General features: G+C 56.7%; 1 protein-coding gene across 4 annotated transcripts; it reads left to right on the top strand.

Annotated features, from left to right (window-relative positions):
* The first annotated feature begins 249 nt into the window (after window positions 1-249).
* Window positions 250-18342, top strand: STXBP1 (syntaxin binding protein 1). Of its 4 annotated transcripts, XM_008499279.2 has the most exons (20): window positions 250-490; window positions 8446-8495; window positions 8650-8731; window positions 9400-9476; window positions 9663-9741; window positions 9855-9958; window positions 10174-10322; window positions 10731-10815; window positions 11000-11130; window positions 11495-11602; window positions 11708-11768; window positions 12281-12346; window positions 12512-12592; window positions 12717-12855; window positions 13071-13180; window positions 13312-13413; window positions 13668-13753; window positions 14436-14590; window positions 15408-15531; window positions 16603-18342. In XM_008499279.2, the coding sequence occupies exons 1-19, from the start codon at window positions 454-456 to the stop codon at window positions 15515-15517; spliced, it is 1812 nt and encodes a 603-aa protein (XP_008497501.1). In that variant the 5' UTR covers window positions 250-453; the 3' UTR covers window positions 15518-15531; window positions 16603-18342. The 4 variants fall into 4 exon arrangements, with proteins under 4 accessions (XP_008497501.1, XP_008497502.1, XP_030317035.1 ...); XM_008499280.2 differs by lacking the exon at window positions 15408-15531 and having other exon boundaries at window positions 256-490; XM_030461175.1 differs by lacking the exons at window positions 15408-15531; window positions 16603-18342 and adding an exon at window positions 15030-15067 and having other exon boundaries at window positions 300-490.
* The last annotated feature ends 122 nt before the right edge of the window (window positions 18343-18464 follow it).

Below are 18464 nucleotides of genomic sequence, written 5' to 3'. Positions count from 1 at the left end.
AACCTCAGTCTCCCCTCTGCCAGGTTAAAGCCATTCCCCCTCATCCCATCCCTCCAGGCCCTTGTCCAAAGTCCCTCCCTATATAAACATATAGGGTACAGGAAGAGGAGCATACGGGGTGCCCGGGGGACACCCGCTTCCTGGGGGCACCCTCCCCCGCGGGCGGGCTCTGCGTTGCGGCGGGGGGCGGTGCGGGGGCGGTGCGGGGCGGTGCGGAGTGACGCGTATCCCGCCCCCCCTGCCCCTCCCCTCCGCGCAGTCAGCTGAGCCTCCGCGGCCGCCGGAGCCCGCGGCCCCCCCGCCCGCTCTACCCCCCCCCCCAATCCACGTCCCCGTCCCTCCCTCCGCATCCTTGAGCCGCCACCCGCAGCCTCGCCCGGGTCTGTGTGTGTGTGTGCCCCCCTCCCCCCAAATCCTTCCCCATCCGCTGCGGACCCCCCCTGGCACGGAGACATGGCCCCCATCGGACTCAAGGCCGTGGTGGGAGAAAGTAAGATCCGCGTCCGGCCGCGCTGCTTGCGCACCCCGCGGTGGGAAGGGCGAGGGGTATGAAACTGACCGGGGAGGGGGACACACGCACAGGAGTGCCCAAGCTCCGAACGCCCTTTGCGGGGGTGGGGGGATGCTGCGGATGCGCAGCCATGGACCCTCGGGGTGGCATCAGCCCCCGGCTTCGGAGGAGCGGGGGGGCGGGACCCCCTCGTGGGGCAGCCAGCAGGACAAACCTGGGGGGCTTTGTGGGATGGGGGAGGTGGTGCTGGCGGTGGTTGTTGTTGTTCCCCTCTGCCGTTTTATTTATATCATTTTATTGGGGGGGTTGTTGAGGCTCTTGGGATTTTTTCTGCAGTGCTGAGGGGAGGAGAAGGGGGGGCGGTGGGTAGGGGGGGGATTAAGGGTGAAGTGTGACACGTTTGGGTCTTCCCCCCCCCACCTCTCCCAGACTCCTAAACCGAGGGGCGATCACCGCATAATGGTGAGACCGCAACCGGGAAAGCCCAATCGCCCCCGCGTCGGGGGGTTGGGGCAGGGGGCGACTGTCATAGGGATGCCCGTGTGTCCCCCCTAAGCCCCTCGGCGGTGCCAGGCCGGCCGCCCCTCGCCTTTGTCTGCAGCAAATCGCCCTTTAATGGTGGTTTGTTGGCTTGGCTTATTTTTATTATTTATTTTCATTTTCCCGGACGTGACTTCGCTTCCTTGATCCCAGGGAGGCCTTGGGCCCCCCTCCCTTTCCCTTCCCCTCCCCCCTACCCCAAAATCTTTTCCCTCCCGGGGTATTTCGGCGCCCTTTGGGGTCGCGATCCGCCAATGCTATTTTGGGCGGCCGGGGCGAGGGGAGGGGGGGCAGGCATGGGGGGAAGGGAGCAGCCCCGGGTTTGCTTCCTCCTTCCCCCGGCTGTTGCAAAGCGATATTTTCAACGTCTTTATGGCGCGGGGAAGGGTGTGTGTGTGTGTGTGTGTGTGTGTGTGTGTGCCACAAAACGCCGGAGTCTGAGGTGGCGGTGGTGTGAAGGGTGGGGATTCCTTTGCCCGCCGCAAAATTAAAGCAAAAAATCCGTATTTGCAACATAATAATTAAAAAAAACAAAAACTAAATCAAGAGCAGGAACCGGTGGAAACTTCCCGCAGCCATGAAAAGCCTTCCTCCTCCCTCCCCTCACATGATTTATTTCCGTGGCACCGTGGCCGGATCTCCTGTTTTTTTTTTTTAGTCTTGGGGGTGGTGGTGGTGTATGTTTGGTGTGTAATTTGGCGAGGATTTGGTGGTGTATTTTTTTTTTCCGTCATCCCCCGCGTTGTGCATCGAAACCCTCCCGCGCAGGCTGCGGATGGTGCGGCCGGGGCTGGTGGTGTGATCGGGTGGGTGGTGATGGACATAGCGGGGGGGGGTGGGATATGATGTATCCCCCTGGATTCATCTCCCTAGATCCCTCAATCCCAGGATTTGTTCCCAATCGTCACCTGCCCCGGCGTTGGGGGGGGGAGGTTTGCACCATCTCTGCTCCATTCCCCCCCAGCCGCCCCCAGCATCCTGCATGGGGGATTAGAGCTGCAAAATGAAGGGGGAAAGGGCAGGGGAATGTTGTTTTTCTGCTGCAGGATCAGTTTGAGGGGGGTGGGGGGTGGTATTGCTGTGTTTTCTTTTGGGGGGACTGCATATTTTTCCCCAGCTGGGCAGAGGAGGGGGGAAGATGGACCAGACCCCCCGGACAGGGTCCCATCCTGTGCCCTGTCTACAGAGGGGACAGAGACCACTGCCTGTCCCTTATTTTCATTGATTGAAATGAAAATTTCAGTGCACTGAGACAGGCTGGGAGGGAGCACAGACACACACACACGCACACAGGAAAATCTGGCTCAGTCCTTCCCTTCAGGCTTTAGCAACAATCCGCTCGGGTTTTGGTTTGTTTTTGGTTTTTTGGGGTTTTTTTGTTTGCTTGCTTGATTTTTTCCCCTGGAAAATGCTGTTGCAGGCTGGGAACCAGGAATTGGTCTGTGGACATGGGTTCTGTGGGGGAGGCGTGGGTGTCTGGCAGGAGGGAGCAGGGTTTGGGCAGGCAAAATGCTGCATAGGATCCTGCGGGGTCCAACCCTCCCCTCTCACCAGGGCTTGGAAGCTCCTGGCCTTGGTGTGTCAGCTCCTTTCTTGAGGTGCTGTCTGCAGCTGGAGCTGCTCCCCCAGGTAGCCAAACCTCCCCCTTTTCCTGGCCACCAGTGTGGCTAGCACAAGATTTTCCTCTGCTTTCCCTCACTGCACCAGCCAGGGAATCCCTGAAGGCTGACCTGCAGGAGAAGATGCTTGCTCAGAAGGAGCAGGAGGTCCAAGGCTGGGGCAGGATATATCTCCACTGGGCTCCTTCCCGAGAAGGGAAGGAAGGAGGGAAGGAAAGGATGCTGCCGGGTTGCCATGGCTCACTCCACCAGCACCCCTCCCCCCCAAGCTGCATTCTGTCCTGGCTTCCCTCCAGACCCGGATTATTCTCCTGACCAGCTGGTGCCATAACAGGACAAGTTTGGGAGGCCCCTGGGAGAGGTGGGCAGGGGGGTGAGGTGGATGAGTGTTGCAGGAATTGGGCAGAACTGGATTGTCACACACACACACTCTGAGGAGCTTTGGGTGCATGCTGGGGGGCTGTCCCCACCATGCCCTGCAGTGTCCTGCAGCCGTGGCTGCATCCCTCCGGGAATTGCTTTCATCTGACCAGGGCTGGAGCTCAGTTTGCTTAGCCCCAGGGGGGATGTCCTTCTGGTGTGTCTTCTGCTACCTCTCTGGCCACCTCCTGGGGAGCCCCACTGGAGACCCAGTTGCTTTGCTCTGGTGCTGGATAGAAAAAATTTAACTAACCCACCATCACTTGGACATTCTTCCCATCCTCTCTTGTCCCAGCCGTTTCCTTGGATCTTCTTCTCAGGGCAGCCTGCCCCAAACTTCTCCTGCCCAGCCTGGTCCTTGCTCTCCTGCAGCATCCTGCAGTGGACAGGAGGAGGAGGATGGGTTTACTTCACCCAACCCTCAGCAGCAAGGCAAGGTGTGCCATGCTGCAGAGGTGACACTTGCACAGTTCCTGTCACCACGGTGGGATGGTGCATGGAGGGTATGGAGGTGGCACCTAGTCTGGATCTGAAAACTCTTGGACCCCTTCACCTGGAAGAGGAGAGGTGCTCAGGGCTTCCTTTAGCTGGTCTCACTGTCATGGACCAATGGTAGAAGCAGAGGAGCTGCAGGACAAGGGAGCACCCTGCTCCCTCCCAGAGGCAGCAGGAGAATACCTTCCCCCAGGACACCATCTCATCCTCCCATGGAGCGTCCTCCACAGAGCTGACCTGTGCCACTCCAAGGAGCCCCACCATTAAATCCCACCTGGATGAGGTCCAGTGGGCCCTCAGCACCCATGTGCAGCACTGACAGCTGTACCATGTCACCCAGTGTCCCCATCTGTACCTCTCTGGGGTTCACCCTTGCCAGGCCCGTGCTGAGATGTGATGACTCAGGGACCCAGCTGCACCTTCAGGGACAAGGGAGGTGGCATGGGCAGGGCTGCCAGCCTGCTGCCAGCCTTGGGGCACAGCCAGGGACCTGGGGACCTGCTCCTGGGTTGCTGGTGCCTGAGTCACCCAGGGTGCTGGGGCACCTCACAGCTCCCACCACCCCTTTGCTGAGGGTATGGGGAGACTGAGGATGCTGAGGTTGCTCCAAGCCCATCTTGGGGTTCAGGGCACAAGGTTTGTGTCCTTCCCTAGAGCCAGGGAGCAGAGGGAGAAGAGGCACAAGGATGGCTGGTCCTGGTGGGACCATGGCAGGGATGCACCCTGCACTCTCCAGCCAGCACGGGGAGCAGAGCCTCCACTGGAGAAGATGAGTGAGGAGGAAAGGGTTTCTGCACCTTGTCTCCCATGGGTGGGAGGTGTTTCCTGGGCAGCCCATCCTCCTAATCCCCAGTTCTGGGAGTCCTGGGGGTGCTGTGGTGTTGCCCACCCACCCTGTGGATCCAGGAGCAGGCTCCTGGCAAAGCTTCTGCTGGGGCTGTTAACTTTGTCACCAGGCTCTGTCTCGCCTCCCATGTCAGCTCAGAATTGGAAAAGCCTGAAATAATACGTGCACAACTCAGGGCTCATCTTCCCACGCAGCACAGAGCAATTTCAGTCACCAAACTGCAGTCTGCACCCGGGGCTGAGAAATCCTTGCCCATGGAAGGTCACCAAGAATGACAAACCTCACCTTGGCAGCAGTGCATCCACCCTCGTGTCTGCATGGGCAAGAAGGCTGAAAAAGCCACTGGCATAGAGGGTTTAGTCTCTTCCCTGTGAAAAAAAAAAGCAGAACAGGAAAAGGAAAAGGAAAAAGGGAGGGGAAAAAAGAAGAGAAGGGAAAAAGAAAAGGAAAAAGTAAAGGGAAAAGAAAAAGGAAAAGGAAAGCAAAGCAAAGTCTGGATCTAATTCCTCTGCACCTGTCAGGGAAAACATCCCAGGAGAGATCTGTTCCCCAAAAACCCAACACATTTCAGAAGAGAAGCATCGTCACATGGTTTTCAGTTGCATGCTGAGAAGCAGATGCTGCGGCCACCAACTCCCCATGCAGGGAAGGAATTTGGCTCTTGGCTTTTGGAGAGGGCAGAAACAGAGCAGGCTGCAGGTGCATTCATTTGTGGGCTCCCACATTGCCCACATACACACATACGCATGTCCACACATGTGTTGCAGGGTGATGTCCGGAAGCCATCAGGTGGTTTGGTGTTGTGTCACCAGGGGAGCAGCAAAGGCCACTTGGAGTTGGAGCAGCTCAGCTGCACATCAGTGGCTCCCTATCCCATCCCATCCCATCCCATCCCCAGCATCTGTGTGGGCACGGGGCATCAGCCCAACCTGGATTCAAGGAATCACAGGATCATAGAATGTCAGGGGTTGGAAGGGACCTCTTGAGATCAAATCCAACCCCTCTACCACAGCAGGATCACCCCAGGCAGCCAACACAGAACACATCCAGGTGGGATTTGGATGTCTCCAGGGAAGGAGACTCCACAGCCTCCTTGGGCAGCCTGGGCCACGGCTCCCTCACCCTCACAGCCAAGAAATTTCTCCTCATGCTAAGGTGGAAGTTCCTATGTTCTTTGACCTTAAACCCATTATTCCTTGTCCTATTAGTGGGCACCACTAAAGAAATTGGCCCCTTCCTCTTGTCACCCACCCCTTAGATATTTATATAGACATTCCCACCAAGCCAAGCCTGAAGAGCCCCAGTTTGTTGCTGTTCTTGCTCCCTCTTGCTTCAAGGCAGAGAGAAATCAGCTCAGAAAGTCATGGTCACGTGTAGGGGAGAGTGACTTAGCCCTGGGAGAATGCCCCCCCCCCCTCCAGGATGCTGTGACACCCCGTGTGTGCCATCCTGCTGCAGGAAAGCTCTTGGTTCCTCTTGGCACTGACAGCACCTACAGCTGGGTGCAACATCTCCCCTGGGGATGGGAACAATCCCTGTGGATTTTACCCCCTGTCTCCAGTGAGGTCAAGGAGAGCCATTTATGAGTGCGATCATGCATTTCCCTGATTTTCTTTTGGGAGTTGGAGGTCTCCAGGTTCTATCCTCCTCTCCAGGCTGGGATGATGTCCCATGGTTCTGGCCAGCAGGTGGAAATCCCTCCATCCTTCATGAGAGCTGTGCAGAGAGGAGGAGGAAATAATCAGGGTCATGGTGATTACAGTGACTAATCCTTGAAGCCAGAGTCCCACACAGCTCCCCGGGGCAGGAGAAATACTGCTCAGTGTGGCTTGGACATGTGGCACCTTTCACCGGCAGCTGTGAGGGAGATGTGGCCATGCTCCAGATGTGAAAATATCAGAGTTCACCTGATGCAGTGGTGGGGAGGAAAGGGTGAAGCTGAGCCTGGGTGATTGTGCCCTTTTAGGAATTATTGCAGCTGGATGGCTGCACCTGCAGAAGGTTTCTGTGGGAGAAGATGTCCAAGGCAAACGTCTTCCAGGTGGGCACCAGAAATAATCCAGTGATAAAAAGACGTGTTGAGGGTGTGAACTGCTGGAGGGGAGATGGTTGAGATTTGCTTGGTTTATGGACATGGTGGTCTCCAGACTCATCTCATCCCTGAGACTGCACTGAAGGACATCAGATGGGCTTTGTCTCCTGTAAATGAAGTTATTCTCTATGTCTTGAGTGGGGTTGATGGCCTCCTTGCCTCCTCTGGTCCATGAAGCCTATTTTATTGAGGACTGCTTGGAGATGGTACACTGGGACCTAGAGATGCCCCCTGAGGGTGTCCAGAGGTAGATCCCTGCTCTACTACATCCAAGCCTCGTTGTATCTGTGTAACATTCACACTGCTGTAAGCAATTAATTAATGAACCAGCACAAAAGCAGTTGTCAAGCCAACCCAAAGCCAAACATGTGCATCTTGGAGATGCAGTGTGACAGCTTTTTAAGAGAAGTGGGTCTGGAGCAGACCTCACCGTGGATTTCAGTGATCTGGTTCCCCAGAGCTGCTCTGGGATGCTGGATCTCAAACAGAGGATGTGTGAGGAGAGTGAAGGACCTGAGTCCTGCTTGGGACAGGGAAAAGCCTATGGTTAGCACAACCCTGTAGGACCTTGGGCAATTCCTGCAGCCTGCTGCCCAGCCATAAGGCAAATCCATCTTCTCTTACCTCAGGCCAAGGTGTGAAGGTCCTGGGATATGGCAGCAAAGGAACATTTCTGAGCAGCAGGACTTTGGCCTCCTGCATTGCTCCCGGAGGGAAGAGCTTGGCCATGGCTGCTGGCACAGGCCAGGCTTGGGTCTGAAATATCCCTTGGCTGCAGCATCTCTCCACCCATCCTTGTGCTCCAGGATGCCGTGGTGGCCAGAACGAGGTCTTGGTGCTTCCACTTAGTGGTGGAGGTCAGGACTCATGAGGTTTCAGGCTCTTTTGGAAGCAGGATGCTGGGCATCCCAACAGGAATGTGTGTCTGCAGGCTGCAGTGGCTCCCAGCTCTGTTGGTGGGGGTGCAGGGGATGGCAGCGTTGGTCCCTGCTCCTCCAGCAGCAGTTGGAGGCATGGGCTTGGTTGTCTTTGCCATGAGCAAGTGAGGCAAGGCAGGCTTGGAGAAAGGCAGCTCAGAATAAATAACATGAGCTAAGCCTCTTGGACTGATGGATGATGGGCTTGAGTCCTACTAGGCCACCATGTCACCAGCTCCTGGCCCTCCTCGAAAGCAATGCAGGGGGTGATTCTCATGCCATGTGTCACCCCAAGAACCTCACTGCAGGCAGAGTCTGGGAGAGGGGGTTGCTCTCACGCCTGCATGGTTGCACTTCCAGGACCGTGTTATTCAAGAGGTCCTCTGTTGGTGAGATGAGCTGCCTTGTCCATGGGCACTGATGTTGGAGGATAAGCCCAGAGCTGTCTGCATCATCTGCTCAGTAGAAATTGTCATTCAAGTTCTTCCAGCCTGAAGGAAGTCAATGTGTCAGGTCTAGAAGAGCCCAGTGCTGAAGGCAGTGGAGGACCATGGGGTCCCTGGGGACCTGCTGGTGGTGCCATCCTGGCTGGTTGCATAAGATGGATGGGATTGAGGGGATTACAAGGAGGAGGCTGAGGGCGCTGGGTTCTTGTTTCTAAAAGAAGCTCTTAAGCTGCTGTTGTTTTCCTGGCGCTTGGGATTAGGGCTGAGACATGTGGGGTGGCCCCCAGAGACCCCCCTGACCCTCCCTGTCTCCCCACCAGCATGGACACCATCTGTTAGTGCCAAGCAGAGGGGGAAAACCTGGCTGGGGGGGGGGGTAACCATCCCTTCCTGGGGAACCCAGAGCACCCCCCATCTCCTCCCCACTTCCCCAGGAGGGGCACTGGGAGAGCAGGGCTGGATGTGGCCCCCAGGATGGGTGGGGGGTTTGGTGCCCTGGGTTGGAAGGGGACTTAGGGTGTTGACACCCCCCCCCCCCCTGTGCTCCCTCTCTTGCAGAGATTATGCACGATGTGATCCGGAAAGTGAAGAAGAAGGGGGAATGGAAGGTGAGCCCCAAACCCTGGGGAGGGACCAGGAGAGGAGGAAGAGGAGGATGGGGAGGAGGAAGCAAGGAAGGGGGTGGGCAGGGAGCCCCCAAGGGTGAGGAATGGGGGTTGAGGGGACAGTTCCTTGCCCTCAGCTCACAGCCCCTCTCCCCAGGTGCTGGTGGTGGACCAGCTCAGCATGCGGATGCTCTCCTCCTGCTGCAAGATGACAGACATCATGACTGAGGGCATCACAAGTGAGTGCAGCCTCTCCCAGCTCACCCTAGAAAACTGCTGTAGGAAGGGCAGAACCTCCCTTTTGGACCCCAAAGGCATCTCCAGGCTGGCCCAAGCCAGTTGAGTTGGTGACACGGCCCCCACCCAGCCCCATCTCACCTTGGGATGCAGACATTCTACCACTCACTGCTCGTGGATGGGTATCTTGGTGCCAGATTGATGTTTCCCACCCTCCCTTCCTCCAGCACCTTGTCTCCTGGCAAAATGTCAGTCTGAGGAGAAAACCAGGTGTTCCCTTATGTCAACCCTATAAATAGCTCCCTGCAGCACTCAGAAAGGAGAAAGAAAACCCAGGCTGGGCATCAGAAGGTCTTGGAGCTGTGGGTACCACTAGAGCCTCAGCCATGGGGTGTCCCCTCCAGCAGTGGGGTGTGAGAATAGACCAAGACAACAGTGGGACAGGCTGTGGCTGACCCCAGCCCCAGGATGAGGACAATCCCTGCCCCAGGATGAGGACAAGGACAACCCCTGCCCTAGCTCCTGGTTGGGCAGAAACCAGTGGTTGGGGACATTTTAGATGCAGAGGGGTTGGCAGGGCTGCCTTGGGACACCCAACAGCCCCATGTGTAGCTGAGTGCCCCCACCCACCCCCATCCCTGCCATGGCCCCTGCTTTGTCCCCCCAACAGTTGTTGAAGACATCAACAAGCGTCGGGAGCCCCTGCCCAGCCTGGAGGCTGTCTATCTGATCACCCCCTCTGAGAAGGTGGGTACCTGGGGCATGGGGCATGGCCTTTGGCTATGGGGAGGGGGGGTGTCCATGGGAAGCGTCTGGGGGACACAGCAGAGCTGCAGAGCTTCCCCTGTGACTGAAGGGGGGACACGGGGTGACCCTGCAGAGGTGCCCCTGGTGCCACCATGCCCAGCCCAGCTGGTCCCTGCTCTCTTGCAGTCCATCCACTCCCTCATCAATGACTTCAAGGATCCCCCCACCTCCAAGTACAGAGCTGCCCACGTCTTCTTCACTGACTGTGAGTACCCAGAGGGGAGGGGGAGTCCCTGGCACTGAAACAAGGTGGAAGGAAGAGGGGATGGAGGGATGATGGAGGGATGATGGAGGGATGCTGAGTTCCCTCCCTTGCAGCCTGCCCTGATGCCCTCTTCAACGAGCTGGTGAAATCCCGTGCTGCCAAGGTCATCAAAACCCTGACAGAGATCAACATTGCCTTCCTCCCCTCTGAGTCCCAGGTGAGGCTGGGCTGGGGACTGTCCCCACACCACCAGGGTGGCCCAGGGTCTGGGGCAGCTGGGGGGATGCTCCAGGTCCTCCTGGGGACCTTCCTCTGGCCTTGAATCTGGTGGCCAAACCCACATGGGGTGTCCTGGTAGGGGGGAGTGGGTTTGCTCTCCAGATATCCCCCACCCTGGCTCCTCTCTAACCTCCCTCCCTCTGCCCCTTCCAGGTTTACTCCCTGGATTCAGCTGACTCCTTCCAAAGCTTTTACAGCCCCCACAAGGCTCAGATGAAGAACCCCATCCTGGAGCGCCTGGCTGAGCAGATTGCCACTCTCTGTGCCACTCTGAAGGAGTACCCAGCCGTGCGGTACAGGGGGTAAGGGCAGCGAGCTCAGGACACCCCCCTGGGCACCTGAACCCCCCCAGCAGCCTGGTGGGGTCGGGGATGTGCTGAGCACAGGGCCATGGATGAGACCATGCTGGCTATGGTGCTGGTGAGGACGTGGGGATGGAGGAGGCAGAGGGATGGAGAGATCCATGTGCAGTGTGGAAAGACTAAGACTTGAAGATGCTCTGGAGAGTGTGCTGTGGGGGCTGGAAACCTAAAATCCAAGTGTCACCTCATCTAGGGTAGACATGGAAAAGCTGAGCACCCCAGGGAGAGGTGGAGGTGCAAAGCAAAGCCTCCTGAGGTCCCTCCTCTCCCATGAGCCAAGGGACATGGCATGGGGAAACCAGCAGCTCCTCCCCATCCCGTGCTGACCTCTCCTCCTGCCTCCTCCAGGGATTACAAGGACAATGCCATGCTGGCACAACTCATCCAGGACAAGCTGGATGCCTACAAGGCTGATGACCCCACCATGGGCGAGGTGAGCAGGGCTGGTGCCAGCAGCCCTGGGGGATGCTTCACTCCTAAATTGCCCCTCGAGCTTTGCCATGGGGCAGTCACAGACCCCAAGTGGGGACCACAAGATGGTCCCAGCTTCTCCTGACCACTTGTGAGGCTGGAGGAGCCCCTGGCCTTGCTGCTGATGGCTGCCCCCACCTCTGCAGGGTCCGGACAAGGCTCGTTCCCAGCTCCTCATCCTGGACCGTGGCTTTGATCCTGCTTCCCCAGTGCTGCATGAGCTGACCTTCCAGGCAATGAGCTATGACCTGCTGCCCATCGAGAACGATGTCTACAAGTGAGTCCCCCATGGCATCCCCAGGTCCAGCCCTGGGGTGGGAGGTGGAAGTTCAGCCCTGAAGCCTGAGCCTCAGCATCCATCCCTCCCTCCAAGCCCCATCCAACCTTCAACACTGCCAGGGATGGGGCAGACACAGGTTCTGGGGGCAACCTGGGCCAGGAGCTCAGCACCCTCACCCCAAAGAATTTCTCAGATCTCCTCTCCATCTCCCCTCTTTCACCCTGAAACCCTTACCCCTCATCCCATCCCTCCATGCCTATGTAAAAAGTCTCTCTCCAGCTTTCCTGATAAATAAGAGCCAAGAAGACCACATGTCCCCCAGCCCTGTCCCCCCCTGTGACACTCCCTGCCCTCTCCCCAGGTACGAGACGAGTGGCATCGGGGAAGCCCGGATTAAGGAGGTTCTCCTGGATGAGGACGATGACCTCTGGGTCACCTTGCGCCACAAACACATCGCTGAGGTGTCCCAGTGAGTGTCCCCCTGGGCTGGGAGGGAGGTTGGCTCAGGGTTGCCACCACCCCTGCAGTCAGGGTCCCCTCCCCACTGACTGCTGTCCCCTCCTCCTCTCCCCAGGGAGGTGACCCGCTCCCTGAAGGAATTCTCTTCAAGCAAGAGGATGAACACGGGTGATAAGGTGACCATGGGCTGGCAGATATTGAGTCTCCTGGGGTCACCTGATGGGGACCTCTGCAAAGGGCAGAGGGTGCTCAGGGCCCTGAATGGGGGGAGAAGATTGAGGGGAGTGTTGGTCCTACACCTGTATCTGGGGAATTGGGGTGTCTGGGGGGGAGACTGTGCCATGGGGGTGTGTTTGTCTCCAGGATGGTGTCTGTGCCTGCAGCCACCACCTCTGTCTCTGGCCAGTTCCCTTTCTGAGACCCTGAGTTAGTGGCAGTGAGGGGACCCTGGAGGAGGTAGGATGTAGAAGTGTCCAGAAGCTGAAATTACCACCCCCTGCCCTCCATTTTGCAGAGCTAAGACCCCCACCCACCCTTGGACACAGTGGACAACCCCTGGGAATGCCACACCAAATCCCCACGAGGGGCTCCATGGGGACAGAAGTCCTTGGCAGGGTCATCCCCTCTCTGCCCATGGTCCCTGAGTCTCCAAGGGTATGTGACCATGAAATGTCCCCTTTCCTCACAGACCACCATGAGAGACCTGTCCCAGATGCTGAAGAAGATGCCCCAGTACCAGAAGGAGCTCAGCAAGGTAGGTGGAATGAGGAGATCTCTGCAGAGGGGCTGAGCCCACCCAGGGAAGCTCTCCCTGGAGGGTCCCTGGCCATGGGGAGGCACTGAGGCCACCATGGTGTCATGGGGACCTTGGGCCACTGCCAGCACCACCATGGTGACTGCGCCACTGGTGTCTCCCCAGTATTCCACCCACCTGCACCTGGCTGAGGACTGCATGAAGCACTACCAGGGCACAGTGGACAAGCTCTGCAGGGTTGAACAGGTACCAGCACCCCCAGCCCCACACTTCCCCCTCAGCATTCCCATGGGGACAGCCTGGACTGGCAGCTCCTGCTCCACAGCTCAGGACTGAGCCACAGGGTGGTGAGTGCCTTTGTTCTCTGCAGGACTTGGCCATGGGCACTGATGCTGAAGGTGAGAAGATCAAGGACCCCATGAGGGCCATTGTCCCCATCCTGCTGGATGGGAATGTCAGCACCTATGACAAGATCCGCATCATCTTGCTCTACATCTTCCTGAAGAATGGTGAGGAGGAGAGCTGGGCAGGGGGGGTGAGACATGGGTGGGCAGCTCTGGGTGGCAAACAGCTCAGGGTTCAGCCAGGATAAGCCAGATGGAAAAGCTCAGCCCGGAGTCCTCAACCACCACTGAGCTGGATGTCCTCAGGTGACGATGGAGGGGCTGTGTCCCTCCTGGGTGGCATTCCTCAGGAGGACACCATCTCTCTGCTGCATTTCCAGGGATCACCGAGGAGAACCTGAACAAGCTGATCCAGCATGCTCAGATCCCAGCAGAGGACAGCGAGATCATCACCAACATGGCCCACCTTGGGGTGCCCATCATCACAGACGTGAGTCTGCACCTCCCTCCACAGCACCCTCTGCCCCCTGGGATGTCCCCATCTTCCCCCAGCCAGGGTGTCCCCAGTCCCACCACCACAGCCCCCATGTCTCAGGGTCTTCTTCTGCTCTCCTTGCCCAGTCCACCCTGCGGCGCCGGAGCAAGCCGGAGCGCAAGGAGCGGATCAGTGAGCAGACCTACCAGCTCTCCAGGTGGACCCCTGTCATCAAGGACATCATGGAGGTGAGGGACAGGGACACAGGACGGAGCAGGCACCTGCAGGGAGCTGGGTCCTGCCAACCCTTGGCACCTCTCCCCAGCACATCTCCTCTGGGCCGTGGTGGGATGGTTTTGGAGGTCTTCTTCTGGTTCAGAGCAAATACATGCAAATGAATCCTGACCCAGCTGGGCCAGTCCTGGGCACAGAGGGGTTCTTGGGCTGGGGGCTGTCCCCACCTCCTCTCTGACCCCCCCACCTCGGGGCTCTCTGCCTGCAGGATGCCATCGATGACAAGCTGGACACCAAGCACTACCCCTACATCTCCACCCGCTCCTCTGCCTCCTTCAGCACCACGGCTGTCAGGTGGGTGTCCTGTCCCCTCCCCAGCAGCACCCACAGCACCCACCCCTCCCCACCCACCTGCAGGTCCCAGAGGTGCCTGTTCATCAGAGAACCACAGACTGGTTTCGGTTGAAAGGACCTTCAAGATAACCCAGTGCCACCCCTGCCATGGTCAGGGACCCCTCCCACAGCCCAGGGTGCTCCAAGCCCCATCCAACCTTCAACACTGCCAGGGATGGGGCAGCCACAGCTTCTGGGGGCAACCTGGGCCAGGGGCTCAGCACCCTCATAGTGAAGAACTTCATCCTAATGCCCAACCTAAATTTCTTCATGGAAGGAGCAGTTAAACATTGGAACAGGCTGCCCAGGAAGGTAGTGGAAGCACCATGCTGCAGTGGATGGTTTAGTGGTTAGCAGTTGCAGGGCAGATGTGGACTTGATAATCTTGAAAGTCTTTTCCAACCTTAATGATTCCATGATTCTCAGTCTCCCCTCTGATGGTTTAAAGCCATTCAGGCATCCTGTGCCTCAGTTTCCCTTCTTGTAAGAGTGAGCAGCATGGCTGGAAAGCTGGACTTTACCTGCTCCAGCAGCCCTCTGGGAGCTGATTCCCGTGGGATTTAAGTCAAGACGTGAACTCAACGCGCGGTTGGCTGCTGAGCATCCTCCTGCCCACCCTTCATCCCTTCTCCTCTTCCTACAGTGCACGCTATGGCCACTGGCACAAGAACAAAGCCCCCGGGGAGTACCGCAGTGGCCCCCGCCTCATCATCTTCATCCTGGGTGGGGTCAGCATGAACGAGATGCGCTGCGCCTACGAGGTGACACAAGCCAGCGGCAAGTGGGAGGTGCTAATAGGTGAGTTGGGGACCCCCAGGCCTCCCCACCCCGGCTGCTCATCCCACGCTCCCACCACCATCCAGCGAACCTCTGGCTCCAGGTAGCTGCGGGAACAGGAGCTCTGTGGAAAGGTCTTCTCCTGCCACCCCCTTGTCATGTACCCTGGGGTCATGGCTCGCCACCCATCTCCAGGGTGAAGGGGGGTGCAACCACGAGGTGCAGTGTGTGTGCAGCAGGAGATGCATTTTGCTGTTGGACACTTCCAGATGGATGTGCAACTCAACAGAAGATGCATTTTTGCATCTTTTGCATGGGTGGGTGGATGGATGGATGGATGGATGGATGGAGGGATGGATGGACGGATGCTGAGGCTCAGGCTTCATTGCTGAAGATGCAACGGGACGTGCTGCTCCTGTGCAACAGGACGTGCATTGTGTGCTTTATCTCAACACCCCAGCTTTTCCCTGGATTGTGTGTTGAGGACATGGTGGAACCCTTACCAGATGTTCCCCTGGGGAAGCACAGTTGGATACACACCTTGTATAAGAGGGGCAGGAGCCCCTCACCATCTCATCTTGTCCCTGGCTGGCCTGGGGAACCTTCCTCTCACCTCCTGCAGCCACTAGCCATGTGTCCCCCCTGGCCACCAGACCCATCACCAGGTCCATCTCACCTCTTGCCCATCTCATCCTCTGTGGATCCATCATCCCTCTGCATGTGCCTGCGGTGCTCTGGGTGGCAACCGCGTCCTTCCTCACCCCCAGAAAAAAACAGAGGGTGTTTGGGGGGAGGGGATTCTTGGTGCAGCCATCAGCCCCACTCTGTTCTCCCGCAGGTTCTACTCACATTCTCACTCCCACCAAATTTCTCATGGACCTGAGGCACCCCGACTTCAGGGACTCCACTAGGGTATCATTTGAGGATCAGGCTCCAGCAATGGAGTGAGCCAAAGAAACCAAGTAAAGGCAGCTGACTAATGGAAAAGAAACTCTTCCTCCCTTGAAGGGTTTTCTTTGAATCTTCCATTCTCCCTTTCTTTAATTCTCTTTTTTTTTTTTTTTTTTTTAATGGGGAGTGGGTTTTGTTTCCTTTTGGTTCTCCGAGAAGAAAATGCTTGCAGTTCTTCCTTCCAGTTGGAAAAGCATCCGAGTGCCACTCCATTATCCCTCTGCCATGTCTCTTGGCCCGACCTGCTCATCTCCTTCATGCCATGAGTTCCCCCTCGCCAGGGCAGGGGGCAGCGTGTCGGGGTCATCCCAGGGCCAGGCAGGGGATGGAGCACCCTGGGACACTGCCAGCTTGGTGCCAGGGCTTGTCCCAGCTCTGCCTCTTCTTGTCCCCCACAGCCAGGCCACGAGCTCTGGGCTTCAATGAAATATCAAGTTGATGGCCAAGCTCAGGTTTGCTCTTGATGCCCTTGGTTGGGCAGGACCCCAGGTTGTTGTTGAACCCCCTGCCAGGGTTCAGCTGGTGACACCCCCCATGGCATCCCCCTGAGCCAGGGACCTGCCACAAGCACCGAGTCAGGGGCAGCAGCAGCTCAGAGCCCTTTTCCTCCTTCCTTCCCTCCTCCACACCAAGTGCCTGGACCCAAGGATGCTCCGTGCAGGCAGGGAAAGAGCCTGGGGGTCTGCAGAAGGTTCCTCTGTGCCCATGGCTTTTTTTGTCCTGGAGTGTCCCCCTCAGCCACCACCACTCTGCACAGCCACCTCCTGGCTCCCACCTCACCTCCCCCCCCAGCTCCATCCACCTCCTTCGTTTCTCCTTTTTCATTCTGTTCCTCTTTTCCCTTCCCCTCTCCCCCCCCTAAAAAAAAAAACAAACCAAAAAAACCCAACCAACCTCCCCCTCCATTTTCTCGCAAGCATTTCCAGGTGTGTGGGGCCATCACCCCCCAGGCCAAGCCTCATCCTGGGGAGGGGGACAGCGGGGACAACACCGGGGGCATCCCGAAGCCATCACTGATGTGTGTGTCCTCCTTCCCAACCCCCCTCCATCCCCTACACCTCCGTTTCCTCTGCCCCCCACAGGGTCCACGCACATCCTCACCCCACAGAAACTGCTGGACACGCTGAAGAAGCTCAACAAAACAGAGGAGGAGAGCAGCAGTTAGAGGACACGCTGCCTGCCACCCACTCGATGCCGAACCCAACCCCCCCTGGCCGGGCACCTGCACCCAGCCCCGGCCCAGCTTTCTCTTGTTCTTGTGTTGAAACTCCTCCCCACCCCACCCACCGCATCCTTCCCGGTCTCATTTTATCCACAGGGAGGGGACAACAGCCGGAAAAAAAACCAAACAACAAACAAACAAAACCAACCAAACAAAATATATGTGTATATAAAATATTAAGGAAACGGATGCATTGTGTTTCAAAGGAAAAGAGGAACAAAAACAATCCATACATTGTAGCTGCAGCTGTCCCAAGCACCCAGGAGCTCACTGCTGAGTAACCCACCTGCCCATTGCTAGCGAATGATGGTGACAAAATCAACAACAAAAACCCCAAACAAACCCTTTTTCCAAAAATTCCCTCCCTCCTTGGGGTCCCATGTGGATGGATGGACAGATGGACAGACACCCCACCCCACCCCCCCTGTGGCTTCAGCCCCTGCCTGGGCTGGGCTCTCTCTCAGCCTGGGGGGGGAAGGGAGGGTTGTCTTTCCCCACCACCTTCTTCTGGCCCGTGTGTTTTTGGGGTGGTGGGTGCTCCCACCAGATGTGCACACCAACATCTGGGGGGAGTTGGAGGGGTGGTGAACCCGAGCTGCTTCCCACTGCAACAGTTCCCATGTGAAAAAGGGACCAAAATGGTCAAAACCTGGAGCTGGGGCCCATTGCCTCCCCCTCCCCCTCCAAGTATTCCTGAAAATGCATAAATATATATATATATAAAATAAAGCAGCATGTATATATATATGTATGCATCTCTGAACCCTCCCAGTGCAGCTCCCAGTGTTGTCCTGTGGTGAAGCGTTCCCAAATGTGCTGTCACCCTGAGACACCCCCCCAGAACCCTCCAGGACCCACCCCCCCTTCCCTTCCTCCAGACTCTGTGTATATTAATGACTGTGTCTTGTGACGTTCTTACAAGCTTGGTGTATAGTGATTTAACCAAACCTGGGGTTTTCAGTTGGGTTGTTTGGTTTGGGGTTTTTTGTTTCTTTTTTTTTAATTATTAATATTATTTGTAAAACCCCACCCCAAGTATTGCTCCCCTCCCCTGCCATTAGATGCACTGCAATATTTTGGGGTCCATCGTTCTGTTCTCTTCCTCCTCAAGGCTGTGAATCCCTTTTTCCTTCCCCAAAATATTTCTTGCCTCATTGGTGGTTATTCCCCCACCCTTCCCTTCCCATCTGTTCCTTGCCCAGAAAGTTAAATATATATTTTTAGGGCAAAGGCTGTATCATTGCACTGATATTTGTTGGTTCCTCCTTGGTCCTCCCACCCCGTTTGAGTTACCTCTTGGTTTAGCAATGCAAATGCTTCAGGATCTTGTATGTTGGACGTTATTTTTTTTTTTCTGTTACAGTTATTTATATAAAAAAAATAATTTATCAAAAAGGAAAACTTAAAAAAAAAAACAACAACAAAAAAACCAAACAACTAATAATAATCTAGTCTGTCTTGGAACTTGTTTACCTTGAGATTACTGGAATCTAAATGTTTGAAAGTGTTGAAGCACAACCATGTATCATCTCTGTATATCTGTTCTTCTGTACTAAAGCACTCGAGTGACTCAATAAAAGCGATCTCCATCCCTCGTGCACCCCGGGCTGTGCTCTGCCTCTTGCTGGGGAGGAGCTCGGGGGATTCCCCACCAGCCCCCATCACCCTCCCGGGGAGAGACCCCCCCCAGCACCAGATTAAGGAAGGAAGGCAACCCCACAC

Source organism: Calypte anna, chromosome 17 (assembly GCF_003957555.1).
Source record: "Calypte anna isolate BGI_N300 chromosome 17, bCalAnn1_v1.p, whole genome shotgun sequence".
Lineage (NCBI taxonomy): Eukaryota > Metazoa > Chordata > Aves > Apodiformes > Trochilidae > Calypte > Calypte anna.
Note: the sequence above shows the minus strand (reverse complement) of the source record. Positions and strands in the feature narration are given on the sequence as shown.

Excerpts from the sequence above, each read along its gene's own strand:
- STXBP1 (XM_008499279.2), top strand. The coding sequence starts at position 454 with ATGGCCCCCATCGGACTCAAGGCCGTGGTGGGAGAAA. Across the intron at positions 11,769-12,280 it reads GGATGAACACGGGTGATAAG|ACCACCATGAGAGACCTGTC; the intron begins GTGACCATGGGC and ends CTTTCCTCACAG. Across the intron at positions 13,754-14,435 it reads TTCAGCACCACGGCTGTCAG|TGCACGCTATGGCCACTGGC; the intron begins GTGGGTGTCCTG and ends CTCTTCCTACAG.